The sequence below is a fragment of the Carassius carassius genome, chromosome 1 (assembly GCF_963082965.1).
Source record: "Carassius carassius chromosome 1, fCarCar2.1, whole genome shotgun sequence".
NCBI classification, from domain to species: domain Eukaryota; kingdom Metazoa; phylum Chordata; class Actinopteri; order Cypriniformes; family Cyprinidae; genus Carassius; species Carassius carassius.
This window is the reverse complement of record NC_081755.1, coordinates 42,567,944-42,592,409: the sequence shown is the minus strand read 5'-3', so window position 1 is coordinate 42,592,409 and position 24,466 is coordinate 42,567,944. Positions and strand designations below refer to the sequence as shown.

General features: G+C 38.8%; 3 protein-coding genes across 3 annotated transcripts in view; 1 reads left to right on the top strand and 2 right to left on the bottom strand.

The window, feature by feature from the left end:
- Nucleotides 1-24,466, bottom strand: part of LOC132123988 (ATP synthase subunit d, mitochondrial-like) — a 154,625-nt gene that overhangs the window by 31,364 nt on the left and 98,795 nt on the right. The gene's annotated exons all lie outside the window — the stretch shown is intronic.
- On the top strand, nt 128-866 carry LOC132123909 (RING finger protein 222-like). The gene has a single exon (XM_059534619.1). The coding sequence runs from the start codon at nt 229-231 to the stop codon at nt 808-810; it is 582 nt and encodes a 193-aa protein (XP_059390602.1). The 5' UTR covers nt 128-228; the 3' UTR covers nt 811-866.
- Nucleotides 6,641-24,466, bottom strand: part of LOC132151610 (rho GTPase-activating protein 44-like) — a 57,459-nt gene continuing 39,633 nt past the window's right edge. The window contains exons 17-22 of the mRNA XM_059559828.1: nt 19,770-19,787; nt 18,932-19,120; nt 15,652-16,158; nt 12,920-13,065; nt 10,828-11,205; nt 6,641-7,198 (exon numbers count right to left, since the gene is read on the bottom strand). Coding sequence (XP_059415811.1) covers nt 7,041-7,198; nt 10,828-11,205; nt 12,920-13,065; nt 15,652-16,158; nt 18,932-19,120; nt 19,770-19,787 — 1,396 coding nt within the window. The 3' untranslated portion in view covers nt 6,641-7,040. The remainder of the gene's footprint in view (nt 7,199-10,827; nt 11,206-12,919; nt 13,066-15,651; nt 16,159-18,931; nt 19,121-19,769; nt 19,788-24,466) is intronic.

The following is a 24,466-nucleotide window of genomic DNA, read 5'->3' as shown; positions in this document are numbered from 1 at the left end:
CTGCAATGTTTGCATTGAACTGGTTCTAGTTTCGTCGTCCTTCTAGTAGTTAACATCAGATCTGGTTTGTCGTCATTCCTGGCGTGCCAGCAGCTGTGTCGTCACGGTGTCCGCGTGTTATCTGACGGGAGTATCAGTCAGCTGCGCCAGTGTGCGTGCGTGCGTGTTCCCGCGAGCTGCTGTTTACTAGGCGAGGGGATCCAGGTGGAGTTTTTAAACCGGAGAGACATGGACGAGGAGGCTCAGGACAGCGAGTGTCCGGTGTGTTTCGAGAGTCTTTCGGACTGCACCAGGACGCTCAGCTGCGGGCATCACTTCTGCCATGACTGCTTAGTACGAACTCTGCTGAACAACAGCCTGAACAGATCCATCAAACGGGATAATATCCTCTGCCCCGTCTGCAGACACCTGACAGTCATCACAAAGCTCCACGGATTCACAGTCTCGACAGATGAAGCCAAAAGGATCGGGAAGACACTGGAAGTACCCTCTCCTGTATTCACCGTTGGGTCTCACACCGGAGGTCTCGGCTGTATCTGCAGATGTCTGAGCTGTATTACATGCAGACTATGTAGTCGAAGACTCGTCTGTGCTAAAGACGCTTCAGAAGTGTTCATCATCAGTGAGTTGGGTCGACCCATGGCAGAGGGTGATGTTATTGACTTTGGGACAACTTCAGCCATGCAGCAGGACTACAGCAGCAGTAGAACGAGACTTTGCACCATCTCCTGCTGCCTTCTGGTCCTAATGATCACTTTCACCTTACTGGCTCTGGTGGCTGCCACACTTCCATGGGTTTTGTTGGCTTAAAGTGTCCAGAACGGCTTGTACGTCGTACCTTACGGAAGATAAATCACTTTACGAGCAGTAAAAAAAAGAAAGCAGGTGGGATTCAGTTACAACTACTATGGACACAGCAAGTTTGAGAATGGAGGACGGGGAATGGTGTGATGACGCTTGCATCACCTGGAAGGAATGTAGCACACCCTGTCCACCCTGTCCAGAAATTCTTGTCACACGAACTAGCAAAGGTATTTAGCTAGTTCCAGCCCTGAAATGACTAATACCTCACATTCTGCACAAGTTGACAGTCATTACTTGATTGGAGGGTGTTTCTGTGACGTACCTGCACAGCAATGCTATCTCAACCAACTTTAAAATCGTATGTGTACATGTTTGTACTTGTTCACCCCGCTGACCCATATGTCTTCCCAGAGGTCACTTATAGTGCTCAGAGGTTGTTAAAGTGATTGCTCAGTTTGAAGTTTCAGTTTGTACCAAATGTTTTTTCTTTAAAGTCTTTCAGTCAAATGCAGGACATTGAGACGTAGTCTAAAGGTGCAGTCATTTGCTGGTGTTCCTGGGTTGACATCCAGACAGTCGTTTCAATGGACCCTTTTCACAGACTGTGATGACGCGTTTCCATAGTTAAAAGCGTGCAACTATTAAAAAAGAAAAAGGAAAAAGAATGCAGCTACGTTTATAACACTATATTTTGTGTTAAACTACCTTGCCATTAAATTACAGAAAATAAGTTACCTCTTTTGGAAAAATAGTCGCGCTGATTCATTGCATTGTCCATCAGAAAGCTGCTTAGTTTAAAAGTGACTTCTGCGTGAGCAAAAATTTCACAGAAATGGTGCTAATGTGACAGCACATTAAGAGTATAGAGCTATAAAATGAATATAATTACATAGCCCAGAACAACTGGTTCTGGAAGTATTAGATGAGAAAAAAAAAAAACACATAAAGCTATAAAATTAATGTGGATAATTTTCCTATAGTCAACATAATTTGAAATGTTTTAGTTTATATTGAGATAATCACCAGACTTCAGTTTCAAACATCTAGCTTTTCACTTTTTTTTCTTTCTAAAAACATAAATGATAATCAATATCCTGTCTCCCCTTACATTATTTTAGGATGTAGACATTGTTCTCACAGCACTTGAATAATGATACACAAGAAAACAAAGCACTTAGACCAAAAGTATTACAAATGTAGAGTTTAATATATATCTATGTATTTCTGACATTCTGATAAGGACTGCGGCAGGCTTCACAGTACAGACTGTGTTCTTCCACTGATATGCTAAGCTGAGGAGGGTGATTTACAGGCAGATTTGTACATTAGTTCGGTAAGCGGGGGGTGAAGAGGGCTGTACATTGTTGGACAATGTGCACTGATCAACTTATCACCTTTAAATCACCTATTCACACATCCCTGGTTCATCGTTCACTCCCTGTATTATCTGGTATTGTTTTAATGAACACACATGTGATTATCTAAAGGGAATAATTAAATGCATGCTCTGTCACTCCAAATTGCTGGTTTTCACAGGGTAATGTAAATGGGAGATATAATATACCTAAATGTTCAAAACAGATGACTGAGAAAAAGCTGAGAAATCTGGGGAAGAGGACTGCTTTAAATCCCATTTTGAAAAGAACAGTTGTACTATCATTGCATCATTTTCTTGATTCAGGCAAGTAATAAAAGAAGTGTCAAAATCATATCTGTTTGACTCATTAGTATGGGATCTGTGCCTGCAGATATCTTTGCAGAGTTCTGCCCTTTACATGTTGGTCTAATAAATTTGGACTTGTATGATGTGCTTACAGTGCTCAATAGGAATTTAACACATTACCAATTTAGAACCTGTACTGATTTCCCATGATTTCAGTGCATAAAATTCAATGAAAAGCATCACAACAACAGGTCCAGGTCAAGGCATTTCCCTCCAAAATCTAAAGAAAAAAATCATGTCAAATAAAAATTACAATATTTATGATATCAAGATTTGTTTTAGTTTTCTCTTTCTTTTTGCATTTTGGCATTAGATAAAAAATTACTGTTATACAAATATTATTATTATTATTATTGTTTTAAACATACCACACATACTATAATATGGAGCCCCACACATACATGTCATGCAAGAAAAAATAACTAAGCACGATTTACTAATTCGTACCCTCGATATACTAAAACGTGCACGATTACTATTTCGTTCCCTTGATTTGCTAATTGTGCGCACAATTTACTAATTCGTTCTCTCAATTTATAAATTGTGTGCACAATTTAGCAAATCAAGGGAAGAAATTAGTAAATCGTGCACACGATTTAGCCTTTTTTTTTTTTTTAACTGCATACCATGTGCGGGGCTCTGTCCTATTATGATAGTACAAGCACAATTTAAATATATTACAGAATTTTTAAAATTTTATTAATTACATTTCAGAATGCTATTGTGCTTAATCATCATGAAAATCCTTTGATTTAATAATTGAAAGCTTCTTGTTCTTTAAATTAAGTATAATTTCATACTTGTTTCTTCTGATTTTGGGGTGAAATGTGACCTGTGCAGAGGTCAAATTATCAGTTAAAATTACGTATGTACAATTCATCAGTTTTAAAAAGTTCCATCCATTCTGTTTTGAACAACTTTTTTTAACCTACTGGATATAAACGTTAAATGTCGTCACGTGTAAATAAAGACGTGAATCACAATAAGATAAAATAAACCTGTGCCTTATCACCTTAGAAAAGCGTGTGATAACAGATGCAGTATTGAACCAGAATGAGAATGCATGTGCAAACTGTATAAAACCCTCCCACGTCTTCATTAACAACAACATAAGCATTCATTATGAGATGAGCATAAAGAAAATAAACCATGCGTCTATTGCAACTGCTATAAGGCCTTTACTTTAGTGCACTTCCAAGTAAAGGCGAAATCACATTCAGTCAGCACACCCGAACAGACACGACTGCCTCCTCACAGAACACCGCGGGAAACGGCACAGACAGAACCTCACGTACGCACGAAACTCGCCATTAGCTTCAGGTTATAAATACTGAATGTGAGGGCACTTGCAATTATCATTGTGTAATCACTACAACTATAACTCAGTCACCAATAATCATTAGACTATATTTCATCAAGAACACACACTGAGGCATATCACAGATTTCAGCAAAAAAAAGTCCTTTTGTCCCTGACGTACACTAATGCTTATTCAAAGAGAGAAATACAAGCCATGGCTATCCATCGTTGGAAGTAGAGTCCTTCATATGGGAACGGAGACGGTTTGTTGTGCCCATTCCTTCCACGGGACAGAAGTGAGCTAATGTTTCTTTGACCTTAATAAAATCCTGCGCTTTTTGTATAAGTTCCGACAAGAGAAATTGCAGCATCCATTTAGTCTCGTAGTGTTGTATACCCATGAAACAAATGTGCCATCTCAGTGTGGCATCAGATTACGAGTCTGGGGAAAAGCAAAGAGACTTTGAAGGATCTTTAGGGCCTGATATCTTTGAGATTACATTTCGAAATGATCCCTGCCAAGTTATAAAATCTGTATTTTTCCATTGATTTTATGGCGAGATATGCTATACACTGGCCCTAAAAAGTACAGTATGTAGACATATTTCATGTGAGGAATGATGAGCGATACCAGTTGACTAATAGTAATTAGACGAAATTGCTAGTTGGTTAGTTAGAGAAGATCTAATATCACTGTTTTGCCGATTCCACGCATTCCATGACTTTTTAGGGCCATTGTATTTTTCATTGATAAAATCTACCAGTTTTTATACAATAGTATAACTGAACCAACCGATGTTATACGATTCCTGTAATCTGTCGATGTCATATATTCTCTAATAATAGTAAGTAGCTTTACAGTTGATTAAGGCTGTTATTGATGAGGTCGGTTTAGGGATAAAATCTCTCTCAGGAGTAACTCTAGCTAAACTTCTGCCACGTCTGCATTCATATTTCTACATCTAGTTCATGGCTTACAAAAGTGCAAAAAACTCACTTGCGATGTGAACCTGACAAAAAAGTGTTCAGGGACAAAATAATACTTAGAACATTATTTCTATACAAGATAAATATGGCATGTCACATTTATGAATATATAATTCATATTTGCCTTTACATTTGTCCTCTCGTTTGACACTTATCTACACATCTTTATATACAGTATTGGTATATACAGAAGGGAAAGTGTGGCACTGCATTTGAAGCACTTTGGAGGGCATATGAGTGCGGAAAGACAATGGAAAATGCAAGGCAGTGCATTGGAACCGATCTTAGTAGTGGCTGCCAAAAGTATTTTATGAAACATTTGCAGGAAAGTGTTTGCAGTGATCTATTTTAGCACAAGCACTGTTTCTGTTTTGCAGGTAAAGGGTGAGGAATTGAGATTTCCAGGGTTCCCACACTTTCTGACCGATGAATTTCCACGAATAGAATTCGAGGATAAGGATTTTGAAACATCATTATCATTATAGACATAGCAAACTCTCACAAAAAAAGAAACACTTCAGAACAGAAAATATTTATATACAGACTATTAAAAATTCCATGATTTTTAGAGGGAGTTAAAAAATGTCCACAACGCTATTAAAATACCCTGATAGTTTCCATGACTGTGGGAACCCTGGATTTCCCACTTTGCCTCCATTATATTGTATTGGCTCTTTAAGAAAATACACTTTACTGCAGCAGTTGTCACCGTGTTACTGTATTATGTGCGTTTCAGAAAGTTCTGATATTGTTCTGCCACAGATAAATGCACATATAAATAAAAATATTATGGAATTTAATTGACTCCCTGCTAAGCTCCGCCCCCTCAGTTTCTGTTGCTGACTCAGACAAACTTGACTGAATCTACCGCAGGACATTACATCTTCAGGACACATTATTCAGTTCACCTCATGCGATTCCCAATTTCTAAGATTTTGAAAAGTGGGGAAAATTTGATCTCTGTTTTGTGAGGCAATATTTACTTTTATATTTGTGACCCTGGAGCACATAAAAACATTGAATGGGTCAAAATTATCAACGTTTTCTTTTATGCCAAAAATTATTAGGATATTGATTAAAGATCATGTTCCATGAAGATATTTAGTAAATTTCTTACCGTAAATATATAAAAACTTAATTTTTGATTAGTAATATGCATATTACTATGCAATTTATAAGGCGATTTTCTCAGTATTTAGATTTATTTATTTTCTTTTATCCAAAGCAACTTGTATTTAGCCCAGTATACACATGTCATCAATATAACATCAGATTGGATTTTGGTTACACAACCTAAAACAACAAATATCAACATCTTATGACGTCAGTATTGGACATCAAATTAACATTGATATTAGACATTGCAGCCAAAATTTAACCAAATATGTGCCTGCTGGGAAGGAACATATTTTCATTTTATCAGTTCTTGAGCTCCCTGGGAATCGAACCCATGACCTTGGCATTGTTAGCGCTGTGCTCTACTGTTATGATAGTTTTAAATGTAATTTTATAAAATTATTTAAACACACAGTCTGTCCATAGTTCTACTTTAGAAACGAGCACTTGTCTGATAATATAACGGGCAGCAACAGTTGCTAAGGCCAGATTGGTCAATAGCACTTTAAGGCGGGACTTAGCAAAAGGTCAACTGAATTGGATTGCTAAAGCAGTGATTAGTGTAGGTTTAGAGAGATTGAGAAGGAAAGAAAGAAAGAAAGACCTCAGCATTGCAAAATTAGACTTAAACATGCTATATGCCACCAAGTCATCTATAAATAGCATAGCATGGACCCTGTAGGGAAAACAAAGACAGCCTACTCTTATACCATGAGGGTGCGTCTCAGTTCAAAGCCTCCAGCAAGTGTATGAGGTTCCTTTACAGTCAGCAGACCGCTCCCTATGTGCACTGTATTGTAATTGCAGCTCTGATAAGGCAGAAATAAAAACATCCAATCAAACAAAACCAACAACACGACAACAAACAGACAGAATCATTCAGAGAGAAACAGGAATCGGAACACAAAACTCCAGGTTCCTCCAGTGGCAATTTGAACGAAATCCATTCTGTTGCTTTTTTTATGGCACCTGTTGTGTGGTTGGCGTCTTATTGAGTCTTTCATGTAGTATCCGTGACTGAGGGTTTGGCCAAGGTGGGGTCCCAGCTGGGTCTCAGCAGGAGTGTACAGGTTCTGGGCGAAGCTGGCATGCTGCTGGGTGGGCTCAGGGGTCAAAGCGTGGTGCTTTGGCCCTCCTCCTCGGACACGGACTCCCCCTCTGGAGAGCTGATCACAGCAAAGGAGCTCCGACATGGGACCACCCTGAACTCGTCCAACAGGCTGTCCAGATTGACGTTGATGGAGGGAATTTCCAAACTGAAGAAATCTGCTATAGGATCATGCAAATGAGAGCGATGGCCACAAAAGTGAAGTGACAAGACAAGTTTACGGTACAGAGAGAAACGGTGGAAATGGCGATGATGGGGATGTTGAAAAACGACACAAGGAGAGAGAAAGCAAAAAGCAAATTTAGTTCCCAGACCACTGTTAGACGTGAAGTCAGCGAAGAGTGTTTAATATGAGTTGCATCAGGAGAGGGGCACATCAGACTGTTTCCTGGCATTCTGCACAGGGATACTGTTACACTGAGCCATTGGGGAGGAAGGTGAAATATCGGTTTCATTTGAAATGAAACCTGTCCTGCCTCAGTGCAAAATCTCTGCTTTGCTCATATGAAATCTAAAGTACCACATAAAGCTTTTTGCAGCTTTTCAGAATGAAACAACGATAGAATCACAGTTCACCACAATCAGTGCTGGGGAATGTTACTTTAAATAGTAACACGTTACATTTACTAGTAGCTAATTCGATTACATTGTTACCTTTTATGAAATTTTATGTGATAGTTTTGTGTTATTTTGTCCAGGCGTCAATTAACTAAGGCTCTCTGTCTTCTAGAATGGTGGTTTCCTGCTTGGCTTATAGAAATTTTTAGGTAATTTAGCTGTGAAAATTATTTATCCCGACATGATTTGCCCACAACAACAAATATAGCATGAAACCACATTTATGATTGTTTATCACACAAAGACTGCATAAGTGTTTTTACACAGGAGTTGCAATTTCTGGAAAAAAATGCATTACACATGTCTGTTTGTAACATGCTTGTTACAGACTTTAAGGTGGCTTTAGTATGCTATTTATCCGTAACAATTTATCCATGTGAATACACTTCATGTAAGTTACTTGTAATAGGATGTTTCCAATTGTATCAGATAATTTACAGAAAAGTAATATTACTTATTAGTAATAAAGTGTTACTTATGCACTGTTACCATTACGTTACTTGTGCCCTGTTAATATTACGTGTTACTTATGCACTGTTACCATTGTGTTACTTATGCTCTGTTAATGTTATGTGTTACTTATGCACTGTTACCATTGTGTTGCTTATGCTCTGTTAACGTTACATGTTACATATGCAGTTACCATTATGTTACTTGTGCTGTTAACATTACGTGTTACTTATGCGCTGTTACCATTGTTACATATACCCTGTTAATGTTACATATACTCTGTTAATGTTACATGTTACTTATGCACTGTTACCATTATGTTACTTATGCGCTGTTACATTAGTGTTTACATACTACACTAAACCTGTTCCATGTTTGAAAAAGTACTGTAGCATAAATGTTAATACTAACACGTCACTTTACTTGATTGTCAACAAGAAATATGCACAACGTTATGTTACTTGTAACGTGTTACCCCCAACACTGACCACAATGAACAAAATACTCCACACATAGACAACAAGATGGGTGTAAATTGAAGATGTGGTAACATTAAGAAACTTGTCAGTGGACTTTGTGGATTGGTGGACTGTATCTGATTGTGATGACCTCCCCTGTGTAAGAATGAGATGGACGCAAGATGGTGTAGTCACGACTGTGGGGGGCGGAGAGTTATAATGTCATTGTGCAATGGACTCGACTCAAAGAGAGTTTGGTTAGGTTTTACCTGGGCCCACCTATGTGGTGGTGGGGACATTGGGAGGGGGAATGGATCACGATGTGAGGTCAGGGCTGGAGGCGTTGAGATGGACTTCATAAGCGACGACGCTGGCAAATGTGTGATGTCGCTCGGAAAAGTAAGGCCATAAGCCATGCATAGACCAGTCTCACACCATGCACAGACTACACTGACAGAATGAAGAAGCCAAGGACAGCCCCGCGACTGGGAGAGAATGACAGAGCTGGAGAAGGAAGTTTTACGGTATGAGACAGAGAACAAGGCTGCAGTAGAGGCCCCGGATTCAGCCACAGCACCAGGCCAGACAGTGTGAGATGAGGCTTTGGCACAGGCACAGCAGGTTCTGGCTTACCCTAAATGTCCCCCTCACACTCAGCCCACACTCAGTCCCTGGCCTCACACAGCTGCAAGGTGCACAATGATCACAGGGGATAAAAGAGTCATACATCAATCAGTGCTCAGGAGAATGACTGACAGACACGCCTCACATGAGAGAACATACAATCAGTGCCATACAGCAGGGCACTAGAATGATACAAAGACCACAGAACCTTACTTTAAAAACAGACTAAAGCTGAGAAAATAACTATAGGGCTCATACTGAACTTCAAAGATGAAGTGTCTAATTCTTTGCATGTTAAAATACTTTTTTCTTGGCCAGTCTCATGTAGCCAGACTTTTGACTTGCAGCATAAAGTCTGGCCAACATAGCAGTTTGTAACGTGACCACCTGAAGTTCAATTTGTTTGTATTTTGTTATTTAGAGGCAAGTTTATGAGAAAACTTGGTGGTAAATGTGACTGCACCTTCAGTCCTGAAAGTTGAATGTAAAGTTAGCAAATCAATTGGATTTGTTGATTTTCAGCAAGTGTTTGCCAATTTTTTCAGTGTGACAAATTGAATCTCTTACGATATCTGTGTGGGAAAATCTTTCACCCTCATGTGTAATTCCTGAAATGTGAATACACATGTACTCCTGAAAGTTGAAAACAAAGCTACCCAAAAATTTGAAGTAGATGATTTTCAGCAAATGCTTGACTTTTTTCTTTCCATGTGACCAATTTAAACCCTTTGCAAAATCTAGCCTGGTTATTCCTGATTGCATGGATTCCTATTGAAATGACTGGAACTGTGAGAATTCGCCGGACTATGGTAAATGTGACTGTACCTGTACCCCTAAAAGTTTAAAGTAAAGCTAATCCGTCAACTTGGAGTTGATCTTCAGAAAGTTCCTGACAATTCTTTCCATGCAACCAATTTGTGTTTCCTATTAAATTTGTGCTTGGGAAAACAGTTCACCCTTATGTGTGATTCCTGATCACTTGGATTCTTGTTGAAATGACTGATTTCACCACTGAAAATTCGCTAAACCATGGTAAATATGAATGCGCCGCAACCTTCCAGTCCCTGAAAGTTAAATGTAAAGCTAGTCATAGATTTTCACGAATTAATTGCCAATTTTTACTCTTTATTCTATTTTACACCCTAAAGAATGTAAATTAAGTGGCGCTTTTAAAAGACTGCTTGTTTTGTTTGAGCGGTCCGACATGTCCAACAACTTCTGGCTCAAGCATTGGCATGAAATTGGTACAAGACTACCTGCTTGTGGTGGGGCAGAAGAGTTTGTGCAAACTCTGTATGGAAAGTCATTATTTTTCCACTGGTGGTGCAAGAATTACACACTTCATTTTGTAGTAAAATATATACAGTATGTCCTTAAGCTTAAAATAATTTCCCTTTGTTTCCGTTTTTTCTTAAAATCCTTGAGCTAAAATATCTTAGGGGTTCAAAAATAATTATCATACTATACATCTCAAAGGCAACTTAATCTATGGGCACCCCATATTTAAGAAAATTGTCTTCACATTTCATAGGGGGATCTGGCTCCTTAAAGTCCATCGCCTGCGTAGGACGGAGAGACAGACAGTTTGAGAGAGGGACACTGGACTCCCACTTGTGATGTTGCCACTGAGGCATGTTTACCTGTGGACATGCTCTCCCCGGGGGACAATCCGTCAAGTAGACCCTGATCCAGGGGCTGGGGGGCCGTAGGGGGGACGGTGGGTGGCTGGGGAGGGGGTAGACTGGGTCTCTGTCTGGGCTTTGGGGTGGGTCGGGACTTGGTGAGTGTACCAGTCAGAGAGGGCAGTGAGGACAACGTATGGGGCCCCCCTAATGGGGTCTGGCCAGGGGAAGAGGTGGGCACGTGTCCAGGGGGACAGCCCAAACCGTATGGGGAGGGGGTACTTGGGGGAGTGGGGGACAGGCTGACCGGAGACGGCTGACCTGTGGATTGGTCTGACATCCCCCCCGACTGGCCGTAGGGAACCTTGGGCGGCACGGGGGCCAGTTTCTTAGAGGCTGTAAGGAGAGAGAGAGAGACAGGACAAAATCAAATATGCATTCAAGTAACCTTTACTCTATGATCCTGTTTAAACCTGGTATTAACATTTATTTTGGGTGATCAGATCACAGATTCAAAGTGCTTAATGATGAAAATTGGGTACAATGGATCTCAGGAATCTCTTTACATTTAAAGGGATCATATGATGCGATTTAAATTTTTCCTTTCTCTTTGGAGTGTTACAAGCTCTTGGTGCATAAAGAAGATCTGTAAAGTTGGAAAGACTAAAGTTTCATATCCAAAGAGATATTCTTTATCAAAGTTAAGACTCAAAGTGCCATGCCCCCCTAAAACGGCTCATTCAAACATGCCCCCACATGTCTATATCATGTGGAAATATTTGCGTAATGCCGCTCAAATGTTAATGCAAAGAATGAAGGCGTGGTTTCAGTAACCGCAGTTAGTGTTGAAGCAGCCGTGTCAGGGAGATGCTGTGTGTTTCTAGGCGAAAGCAAAAGCACTTTATTTGACCTTCCGAAAGTTGATGCATTTAGGAATCTTTAAGATTACTTACAACAGAACAGCAACACATTTTATGGACGACCGTTTCGTGAACTTAGGAGAGGGGGTAATTCTAACTTTGCTACGACATTCTGGTGCTTCTGAATCAGCTACTGTATGTATGTTTTATCATTAGTTTAAGTATTTGCTGTTGACTGTTCAAATGTGGAGTTTTGCTTGTTGTGTGTGTGTGTGTGTGTGTGAGAGCGCACACGAGAGAGAGAGAGAGAGAGAGAGAGAGAGAGAGAGAGAGAGAGAGAGGGTCACACAGTGGAGTCAGCTGTCTTAACTGTCCGTGACTTGTGTACTGCTACATCACTGTGTCTGTCACGCGACTCTGTTACCCTTTAGGGCTTGAACTGATGGTAAAACTAAGGACATTATTAACTGCCTTTACATTTATTTTAAAAGATGAAGCTCACAATTATGGAAAGGGCCGTTACATTTCCGACGAGTGCTTGTGGTGTTCGGCCAATCACAATGCACTGGGTCAGTCGGCCAATCAGAGCAGACTGCGGAAGAAGGGACTTTGTAGAAAACAATGCGTTTCAGAGAGGCGGGGCATAGAGGACCTACAATAATGTACAGTATTTGAAAATTTTGTTTTTTGAACAAAGCATGTCAACATATTTTGTTCCACCAAATACAAATACATGTATTTATTATTGTTTTAAGCATGAATTTACTTAATGTTGAAATCAAGACTTGATATCTTAAATCATTTTCCTTTCAATAAACAGTTTTGTTCAAATATTCTTGGTCTAAGAAATACGATCTTTCCAAATGAATAACGTTTTCTTTTCAAGAACTGCATTACTGTAGCCTTTGCCTCGTTATATCAATACGGTTATATCATTCTGTCATTTTCTTTTTAATTTATGTCCCCTAAACCATATCTAATGAATTTTAATTCAGAAATTAAGTTCTAATCATGTCACTGTATCTATATTTCTTTTTTTTAAATGCAGCTGCATACCAACATAACAAATACAAATACAAAGCAAATACTGATGTAGTAAGTGATGTATGTCGTCACAAAATCACCTTAATCATAAACATGTTATTACCAGATGCATTCAGTGATCTGATTGCCCAAAGCTGACATTATACCAGATATAAAGAGGATTTTATCTGTAGATTGAATTAAAGAGGAAACTCAGTGGGACAAACCATTACGTAAGGTGTGGGGGCTGTGCTCGGCAGAGTGGGGAGACTGGCTGTTGCTCTGCTGACCGCTGACAGGGGGCACTGTTGCTCCTGATGCCTGCATAGCCTTGTGGCCAATCACAGGAGAGAGCTCCTTACTCTTCAGAGTGCTGGAGAGAGAGACAAACATGACTGCCTGCCATCAATCTGCACCCACTGTATCATTAATGACTAACAGCGAGCAAGGACCCCTCACGTCCCCGTCATCGAAACTAAAAACGGCGACTTAAATCCTAAATAACATCCTACTGGTTTGGATAGTGTCTGAATGCACCTTAACATAACATTATTGACGTAACTGACGTGGGAATCGAACCCATGGCCATTGTGTTGCTGGCATCATGCTTTACCAGATGAGTTACTAGAAGGTATAAAATGGTGACAAAATAGAGGTTACATTTTCGTTGTTGCTTGAACATTCACAACTAGAATCTGCTTTCATGTGGGTGTGACTTAATTTTTTTCCAAAGACATGTGAAGTTGGATTTACACCGAGTGTTTCTCATACACATCAGCAGGAGGGGGATTGAGTGTCCTTGCCCAGCAAACACACACACACACACATTCACATACACAACATGTATCTTTAATATAACTGAGCATGTGGAGCCTGTTTTTCACTCTGACAGCTCTATTCAGGCGCCTCTCTGGGGAAGATAAATCTATGTGCACACATGGACACATGAGTCCTCTACATCTATATCCGTGCAGACAATGCTGCAATATCTGCATCTATGTGACTACATTAGGAATGAATCTGCCACATCTATGACTCAATCTCTGCAGTTCCCTGCAATGTTTGAATGTAAGGTCTTGAGGGTAGATGGGGAGGGGAACCTGTGCCATTGCAATACACAGTCAACACCATTAGAAAAAAATGGCTAATATAGACTCTACTGATGCTAAGCTCTCTAATAAAGATCTTAGATCTGTATTGCATTGATGGTGTCAAGCGATGGGAATTCATGTAATTCCACTGACATTCCTGCAACCTTTCAAACAACCCGGGAGACTGATGGTCCAAAAAAAGAGCAGTCGTATACACAATTCCCACCTCAATTAAATTTATGGCCTACATTGCTGTGAAAGGTCTGAATTTTAATTTGATTTTGGTAATTGTTTCAGCCGTATGCCGATTTACCAGTGCATTTGGCTTTAGTGTTCTCCAATTCAGATGGTTATTAAGTAGGAAACACTAATAGTGACCATAGGTTCATTATGATAAAATTTTAATAACCATGTTTTTTTATTTATATTTGGTGTATTGTTGATTACCATTTGTATAACCACAGTCTTACTACAAATACCATGGTTAAACTAAGATAGTGTAGCAAAACCATGGCTAATGTGGATACCATGATTTAACTATAGAAACTATAGAATTGAGTTTTTTTATTTATTTATTTTTTGTAGTAAAACCACAGTTCATTTTTTATAAGGGATCTCTGACATACATTGCCATACAATCACTCCTGAAGTAAAGTGCATAAGAAACTCAACATTCACAGTTCCTCTTATAGAGTGCTGCACAGATAACACAGTTTTGCAGGTTCCTATATAGGTTAGTGTATGTTAAAGCTTTTTTACTTCTGACAATAGTATTTAGGCTTTAAAACTCCTTAGTGAAGATTATCCTGTAAATTCATAAGAGACTTTTGTTGATCACAGAGCTAATTTTCTGCAATAACCCCAAAATGTTTTTTTTTTCTTCTTTGGCTTCTGGTTTTTGTCGAGGGAACCAGGGTGATGCTAACTAACAAGTTGGCTTACAAAAATGTTATCACTGCAGCGCTCTATACTGTCAGAATGAATGCATTTTAATTGTATTTTTCCAAAGCCATCTCATAATGCCAGAATAAATGGGTTTCCTATTGTTTGGAGGAGTCTTTGTGTTGGGAGAGTACTTAGGATGATTAAAATAGATGCCTAGGTGGAAAGCTTATTAGGTTTTGGAACAGAGCTGGTGTTAATGTTCATGCACATCAAGCACAACTCTTGGCTCAATTTCACAATCAGTACATTCACAAGAATAATACATTCATGTCACCATATGCAGCTCCATCAATGTATTTATTTCTACCTAAAACTATAATATATATATATATATATATATATATATATATATATATATATTTATAATATATATAAATGTATATAATTAACTGAAACAAAATAAATGTAAACAGAAATCAAATATAAAACAATATATATATTTTTTTATTTCAGTTAGCTGCCAAAGCAATATTTTAATTCAGTTGAACTTGATGTACAAAATAAGCTATAACTGAAATAAAAATACATACACATATTAACTAAAAACACAAATATTTGAACTAAAAAAAATATTTAAATATATAATATAAAAAAGCCGAAAATAAGAACCGATTCAAAATCTTAATAAAAGCTATCAATGACAGCACTGATTTCTAGGTGAAGGATCCACTTTCACTAAATGCCAGTAACATCCTCAGTTGCTAGGCAACCTCAGGCTTACCTAGACAATGAGAATGTTACGGTATCTGCGTGATGGGACTGGAAAAGCAATAACATTACAAAGCAAGTTCCAAAAACAAGATGGAAAAGTGGGAGCCAGTATGGAGTGATCTGAGGTGAGCGCTCAGACAGTGTGGGGAGCCCTGATGGCCGTCACAGTGTGTTTTGCGAAGGCGGGGTGGCCGCAGGCAGGTGGTATTTACCTAGTCAGCCTGGGGGGTCCTCTCTCGCGGGCACATGGACAGGCGGCCCACGGCGGTGGGGCGGAGGAGGGGAGGCTAGGGGGGTTTCCGAGGGACAAGTCATGGCGGGTCAGCACGAGAGGGGTTTTAAAGTAGGGGGGCGAGGCATTGGGGTCAGGCGGAGCGGCATGCGGCGCGTCACACACGGGGACGTGTTTGGGAAAGTGCAGGCAGCTAGGCTTGGGATTAGAATTGATATCGAGTGAGGAGGAGGTGGATGAAGAAGACGGGGGTGGTAGGGGTAGGGGTGGGCTGAAGCCTGCCCAGCGCAGGGGCGGAGGCGGGGAGCTGGGAGGCTGGGATTCAGGACCGGGGGCGACGGGCCGAGAGCAGGGAGGGGGCTTGGGGTAGAAGTGGTGAGGGCCGGGATGGGAGGACGAGGAAGGGTACGGAGGGGGTGGCCGCTCCTCCACGTGGGACGAATAGACATGTGAGGAATCCGGCCGATTGGGCGACACGTCGTCTGAGCTGCAGATATTGAAAACAATAAAGAGCAAACACAGGAGAGAGAGCTCTGGTCAACTGCACACGCATGACAGCGCAACAGGAAAGTGAATGTTTAGCTCCAGCTGTGGCTCGCTAGCATTATACAACATTGAAAATACTCTCAGGATCCTTTGGTTTGCATGTGTGTCTCAAGCTGGTATGAGCATTTAGCCAGTTTAGCACGCGGCAATGAGCGACAGGTTTAGCAAACAGCAAGCTTAGCAACAAAAAAAAAAAAAAAAAAAAAACAGCCGTCATCTGACTCCACTGGGAGGAAAAGCACAGCGATGATTTGAAATAAAAAAATAAATAAAACTGAAAATTACACTGAAAATGACCTTGTGTCTGCGCACTGCACCAAGGCAAGAAAAAATAAATTTCTCTTCGATTAACAAAACGCCAGAGAGAGTTTGGTGAATAGCACTGAAACCAAGGTCTCTAAGTACAGTGAAAACCCAGAGCAGTTAAACACAGACACAAAAACCCTTTCATGGCCTGAAAGAGTGTCAGAGGGAGGGAGGTAAGCCAGTCAAATCATCAGCCATTGCAAACCCTAAATACAATGACTGAACCATGGCGTGACCTTCACTTCATTAATAGGAAGCCACAGCAAGAATGTCTTACATTTCATGAGACCAATCCTACCAAACTGTGTTGGTTTAATCACACTAAATGATCATATAGGCCTGTACACACTGCAAAAATGACAACTGAGTTTAAATCCAGAAGTGTATCCTCTGAATTATCATTTTGGGTGTGAACAGAGTACAGGAATCACTCCTGAAATTGCAAATTAGAAACATGCCAAAAAAACATACTGTACGCGCTCTGTGTTTCAGCAATGTTTTAGGAGTTTAGGACACAGGTTTATTCAGTAACTGTTTTATTTCCTATTTGCGTTTAAGTATATGCTTTATTTTTTAAGATTAAAGGCTCTTGAACACTGAGTCTGAAATTTGGTTATGCGTTTTTCACATTCGTCATTCTAAAAATTAATCACGCACAGGAACCTTGCACACTGGAGGTCCTTGCACACTGAGTCTGAGTTTCCTTTGCTAAAAATCTTTACCTTTCCTAAAAAAAATGCGAAAACCATGAGAATCGAACCTAATCCAATTATTTTTTTTTTTTATGAAGAATGACACAACATGAGGTCGTATTTATATTTTAACGTGCAAAAATTTCAGACGAGAATCTCAGACTACGTGTGCAAAGACCTTGAGTCCAATGCATATCAATTAATCGGTTGGGAAAAATTCTCAAAACAATACAAAATGGAGCCTTCAAGCAGTGAGGATGATTTTGTTTTCCTCTCTCTTCAAGGAATTGCAGTATCATCCCGATCGATTCAAAGTTTACCTCAGAATATCAGTGGCTCAGTTTGGTACTGGATACTGGAGCCACAAGTTAAAAAGACTAGCAATTTGCGTGAACTCAGTGTGCAAGGACCTCTACCGTGGATCAACTTGTCAGACGCTATTTTTGGATTTAGGCGTTTGCTTGTACAATGGCTCTGAATTGTTTACTATGGATGCAAAAATTGCAATAAACTGAACCCGATCCAAATCTTTTCATGACGGACGAAAGTTTCGGAGACAGTTGTAAATGTGATTGACACAATGAGAGGTCAAATTGATTTTTTAACGTGTGAAAATGTTGGACTCCGTATGCAAGAACCTTAACTGTTTTTTTTTTTCTCAAGGCACAGTAAGATGCCCAGTGTTTCCTGTCGTAGCTATGCAAAGATTTAATGTTAAAACACTATCATAGCTATTAAACTATTACCTGTTATGATGTAAATCTGCATTTAATCTGGCCATGCTTTCAAGTGAAGAAATATTTTTAAAATCTGAAAGTAATTAGTGTTGAGTACTACTGTAAGGTTAACCCTGCCTGTTTAAAATGTTTGAAAATTATTAATAGTTGAAAACAGCAGTAAGAAATTCAGAAAGGTAATCAAAAAATTATCAAATGTAATCAGTTTCACTGTTTTAATTAAGTAATTGAAATAGATACACTACTTATTACATTTTAAATAGGGTAATCTGTAATCTATTAGATTTCCGAAGTAACCTTCACAACACTGCTAATATGCTGCTCATTTCTTATAACCATCAATGTTGAAACAGCAGTGCCGCTAAATATTTTTGTGGAAATTATGATAAAAAAATTTTTCAAAGAGTCTTTCATTAAAGTTAAAAAGAACAGAAATGAACAAGTTTAACTAACCCCAAGCATTCAAGCGGTAGTCTACCTCTTTCCATGAGATTTTCTTGCCTCGCCTCAGAAGAAGAGAGACTCGCATGGGCTTTTATTTACAAGAACTAGTCATTGAGTTTGGTTTTGTTTAATGTATATGCGGTTAATTTGGTTGCAGAATGCTGATGTCACACAACTGACGTCTGTGTGAATTATACAAGATGATGAACTAAAAAGAGGACCGACAATTGTATTTAGCTGCAGTGTATACAGCCATACTGACTGCACTACTATATGTATATAAAAAAAAAGAATTCTATTTATAGCCAAAAAATAAAAAACATTAGGTAGAACAAGGAAAGCATGAAAGAGCAAAGGAAACAATGTCATTAATACACAAATGCAGGGAAAGCAAGAGTTAATTGCTGAATGGAAAACAATGAGGTCACGAGTTAGTTGATGCAACAAGTTCTACAGTGAAATGTGTATATAGTACATTGAGATGACAATGATAAACATGTAGAGGATGATGGGAATCATGTGCTTTTTTTTTTACCTGCCCCTGTCTCCAGGAGGGGGAGTGGGGATTGGAGATGTGGCCAGCTCACCGGGCTGCTCAGTGATCAGGGTGTCCGCAGGAGAGCCGGGCGGTTGTGCACTGGGAGGCGTGGATGAGGATTTACGGGTCAGTGTAGAGGAACTTTTGCCCTTCACCCACGATGTGTCCATGACTCTGACACCCACACTGCCCACATAAAGACCCACAAACCATCAATCACAACCACTGCAGAAAACACAACAACTAGATATACTTTACAGAAACATTAACCCTCTGATGCATGATGCCAACTAGCCACCTGGAGTGATCATCTTTAATAATTACCCTTAATTCTATATGACTGTTCTCTACATCTTAAGTGTTTATTTATTTATGTATTTATTTAAGATGAAATATTGCAATTTCAAAAAGACTGACAAAGTGGCAAAGGTCATTATTTTGTTAGAGGCCAGGTGTGTAACTTTTTAAATCATGATTATATTCTTATAAAAATATATTTTTTCTTATATATATATATATATATATATATAAAGTTTTTGTCATTCAATAATTCATGTGTCAGAGGGTTAAAAAACTCTTTATAGTAACTTGCATCATTACAATCAACATTTATTATTGTTATTGTTACAAGATATAATTAGACAACAGGATATGGTTTTGATTCAAATTTTGTACATTACACATTACTGTTCAAAAGTTTAGGGTTTGTAAGGTTTTTTTATGTTTATAAAAGACTGTATTGTGTGATCAAAAACAAAGTTATTTTGTGAAACATTACTAGAATTTAAAATGACCAAAAACAAAGCCACAGTATAACAGAAAAGGTGAACGGTACCTTTGAATTTTCCTAATGCTGCATTAGGTGTGGATAGAATAATGAGTTAAGAGAAAACACAGTGAGTTTACATTTAACGGTAACGTCTGTAGAGTAAGCAAAAGTGAATGACATGGAGACAGGGGAGGACAGCTAAATGAGAACTGTGGTGAGAGCATGCAGTGGGGGACATATGTAGTTTGACAGTGTTTGGAGGATCAGGGCCGTCCAGAGGTGAGAACGTGTCAGCCTTAATGAGCAGCTGGCTCTCTTGCCTGCTGCGACACCATTAAGCCTCATTTACTCTAAATGCTTTCGCCCCGAGAGCTGTGGACATAAACAATCAGACACTTAGCCTCCCCTTTAACGAAACACATCAGTCCTAAAATACAGTGGATCAGAGTCTCTAATTGTTATGTAATCTATAAAACTTGTCTTTTTGTTTGAAATGACAGCAGACATAAGGAGCGTTGGGAAAAACAGAAATGGCTAGTTGTCATGGAAAATTCATATAAGAATAAATATGAATGCTTAAAGCTAAAGCTTCAAGAAAAAAGTTAGTTACTCCAAAAAATGCCCCAAAAAATGTTGGAGAAAAAAAAAATTGTAAAAGATGCATGTTTTCGTCACAGGATAATAAAATTAAAAAGGTGAAAAACTTTTTCACCTTCACCAGAATTGCAAGAAAGTAACTAAGAATTTTGTCATTTTGAGTTTACGTCTCAACTCTAAGTTTATATCTCACACTTCTAATGTTTTTTTTCTCTGAATTCTGACTTTACATCTCACAACTCTGTTTTTGTTTACGACACAGAATAAAATATAAAAAAGGCAATTGCGACTTTTAAATCTCAAGAATTCACCTTTTTTTCCTAATAATTGTGTTTATATCTCACACTTTTTTAGCAAAATTCTGATTTAAAACTCAGGTTCTGACATTTTCTCGCAATTCTTAGTTTATATCTTACAATTCTGACTATATATATCTCACAATTTTGACCTTATATTTTACTAACTTCATATCATAAAATTATCCAACACAATTCTGAGAATAAAAGACAGAATTGAGACATACTCAGAATTGCGGTTGGGGGGGGGGGTAGAGATATAGGTATAAATGGCAGGTCACCATTTTTTTTACACTGTAATGGAGTGAAATTAACAACATCTAAAAGTTCCCTCCCGTTATAATGGCTGCTATTCTACTTTCATTAATCACTTAATTAAAGCACTAGCAAAAGTCATTCCACACAGCCTTGTAATTAATATGTGGTAATTTAACTGCATTGTTTGCCAAATATTTGCCAGAACGCAATATTTGTCATAAGCTAGTCTGGAGTGGGACTCTATCTAACAGAAGTCTGGATCTCCTCCTCCATATGTGATATTTTTCCACCTGCTGGAGGTGCCATTGCATGTGGCATGAGTCAGAGCCTGGCACATCTGCCACGTGTCTCTGTCGATAGCGGCAGAAATCCAGCCCCCTCAGTGAAAGATAAGTGAGCCGCGGCCCTCCTTCAACACTCCTTCCACGTTACCATAGAGACCGTAGCAGCCCATCAGCCCGAAACCAGCTCTATTCAAATGAGGGCAGGTTGTGGGAGTCGCTGAGATGTTCCCAGAGCTCAGCTCCAATTGAGAACAAATGACACTGAAAGGTTACCGGATAACGACGTGACTGACATCCCGGTCTAAGTGAATTAGTCACTGAACACATTAGCTATCCGCTGCTGCTAGCTGGTTTAAGTGGAACTATCGAACCCTGTCAGTAATAGGCTGTTACTGCAATGATGTTTCATTTAAAAGGATAGTTCACAGGAACGTGACAATTTCCATATATTGATCCAAATCCACGACTTTCTTTGTTATGTAGAACATTAAATAGAATAATACACTATAAAAATATACTGCCCTAGAGAAAAATAAATATTTGAAATATATTTATTTCAAGCTAAGTATACTACAAAGGGGTTTGGGGGAGGGAGGGGGGGGGGGAGGGGGTTAATTGCATTTATCTAAATAAATTTAAAATGTAATATTTTCAAAGCTTCAGATTTGTTGTGCTTGTTTAAAGGGGTTGCACAATTTGGCCAAAACTGTTGTGATTACATATCAGTATGACAAAAAATCAATAAAATTAAAAAATGAATCATTACATGATATGAAAATACTACTATTACTACTAATACAATTTTTTTATTATATTGGTATTATTATTAGATAAAAATATTAAAATAATAAAAAAATAATATTGTAATATCCGTAAAATAAAAATAAATAAATAACTATTTAAGTAAAATAATCTAAAAGTAATTAAAATGTACAGTACTCCTGTTAAATTGCCAAACTAATATTTATGACTGTCTTAACTTTTCTAACGTTAACATCAACATTTTATTTCAGCAAAAAAGTCTCGTCAAAAAAACATCTCTTTTATTGACAAAAAAAAAATATATATATAAATAAATATATAAATATATTACATTTACATTACATTTATTCATTTAGCAGACGCTTTTATCCAAAGCGACTTACAGATGAGGACAGTGGAAGCAATCAAAAACAACAAAAAGAGCAATGATATATAAGTGCTATAACAAGTCTCAGTTAGGTTAACACAGTACACCTAGCATGGGATTTTAAATAATATAATATAAAGAAAACAGATAGAATAAAAAAAGAATAGAGCAAGCTAGTGTTAGAGGTCTTTACACATACACACACACACACACACACACACACACACATACAATTGCATAATTAATGAAAAGAAAATGGAATATAGAAAGATTAGAAAGGTAGCTAGATTTTTTTAAAGAATAGATTTAGAATAGTGAGTGTTAAAGTTAGAGGGTCAAATAAAGATGGAAGAGATGTGTTTTAAGCCGATTCTTGAAGATGGCTAAGGACTCAGCTGTCCGGATAGAGTTGGGGAGGTCATTCCACCAGGAGGGAACATTTAATTTAAAAGTCCGTAAAAGTGACTTTGTGCTTCTTTGGGATGGCACAATCAAGCGACGTTCACTTGCAGAACGCAAGTTTCTAGAGGGCACATAAGTCTGAAGTAACAAATTTAGGTAAATGGGTGCAGTGCCAGTGGTAGTTTTGTAGGCAAACATCAATGCTTTGAATTTTATACGAGCAGCTATTGGAAGCCAGTGCAAATTGATAAACAGAGGTGTGGCATGTATTCTTTTTGGCTCATTAAAAATTAATCTTGCTGCCGCGTTCTGAATTAATTGTAAAGGTTTGATAGAATTGTCTGGAAGACCTGCCAAGAGGGCATTGCAATAGTCCAGCCTGGACAGAACAAGAGCTTGAACAAGGAGTTGTGCAGCATGTTCCGAAAGAAAGGGCTTGATCTTCTTGATGTTGAATAAAGCAAATCTGCAGGATCAGACAGTTTTAGCAATGTGGTCTGAGAAAGTCAGCTGATCATCAATCATAACTCCAAGGCTTCTAGCTGTTTTTGAAGGAGTTATGGTTGATGTGCCTAACTTGATGGTGAAATTGTGATGAAACGATGGGTTTGCTGGAATCACAAGCAGTTCTGTCTTGGCAAGGTTGAGTTGAAGGTGATGGTCCATCATCCAGGAAGAAATGTCTGTTAGACAAGCTGAGATGCGAATAGCTACCATCGGATCATCAGGATGGAATGAGAGGTAGAGTTGAGTGTCATCAGCATAGCAGTGGTATGAAAAGCCATGTTTCTGAATGACAGAACCTAATGATGCCATGTAGACAGAGAAGAGAAGTGGTCCAAGAACTGAGCCCTGAGGCACCCCAGTAGTTAGATGTTGTGACTTGGACACCTCACCTCTCCAAGATACTTTGAAGGACCTATCTGATAGGTAAGGCTCAAACCATTGAAGTGTGGTTCCTGAGATGCCTTTTGCCAGTAGGGTTGATAGGAGGATCTGGTGGTTAACCATGTCAAAAGCAGTGGACAGATCAAGCAAGATAAGTACTGAAGATTTGGATTCCGCTCTTGCCAGTCTTAGAGCTTCAACAACTGAGAGCAATGCAGTCTCAGTTGAATGTCCACTTCTGAAGCCAGATTGGTTGCTGTCAAGGAGGTTGTTGTGTGTGAGAAATGTAGAGACTTGGTTGAACACAGCTCGTTCAAGTGTTTTTGCAATGAAACGAAGAAGGGAAACTGGTCTGTAGTTATCTAAAAGAGACGGATTGAGGTTGGGTTTTTTAAGTAGTGGAGTTATACGTGCCTGTCTAAATGATGAGGGAAAAACACCAGTGTGGAGGGATGTGTTGATGATGTGAGTGAGTGCAGGTACAACTGCAGGAGAAATGGAGGTGATGAGATGGAATAGGATCAAGCGGGCAAGTTGTAGGGTGATTAGAAAGGATGAGTTTTGAGACTTCTGCCTCAGAGAGTGGAGAGAAGTATGTAAATGAGTATAAGTTTGCTGGTGATATGAGCTTGACTGATTGTGGTGTGGAAAATTGTGCACTAATGTGTTTAATTTTATTAATGAAAAACGTTGCAAAGTCGTTAGCTATTAGAGATGAAGCAGGAGGGGGAGGAGGAGGACAAAGAAGTAAGGAAATTGTTTTAAAAAGCATGCAAGAGTTAGACGAATTTTAAATTTTGTTATGGTAGTATGTCATTTTAGAGTACAAGACCAAACGCAGCACGTCTCAGCACAGTAAACAAACAAGTGTTTCCTAGCAACGACAACTGCGCTAAACACTAATGAGAC

Bases quoted from the DNA above. Each gene is read 5' to 3' on its own strand.
- LOC132123909 (XM_059534619.1), top strand. From the start codon at position 229: ATGGACGAGGAGGCTCAGGACAGCGAGTGTCCGGTGTGTTTCGAGAGT.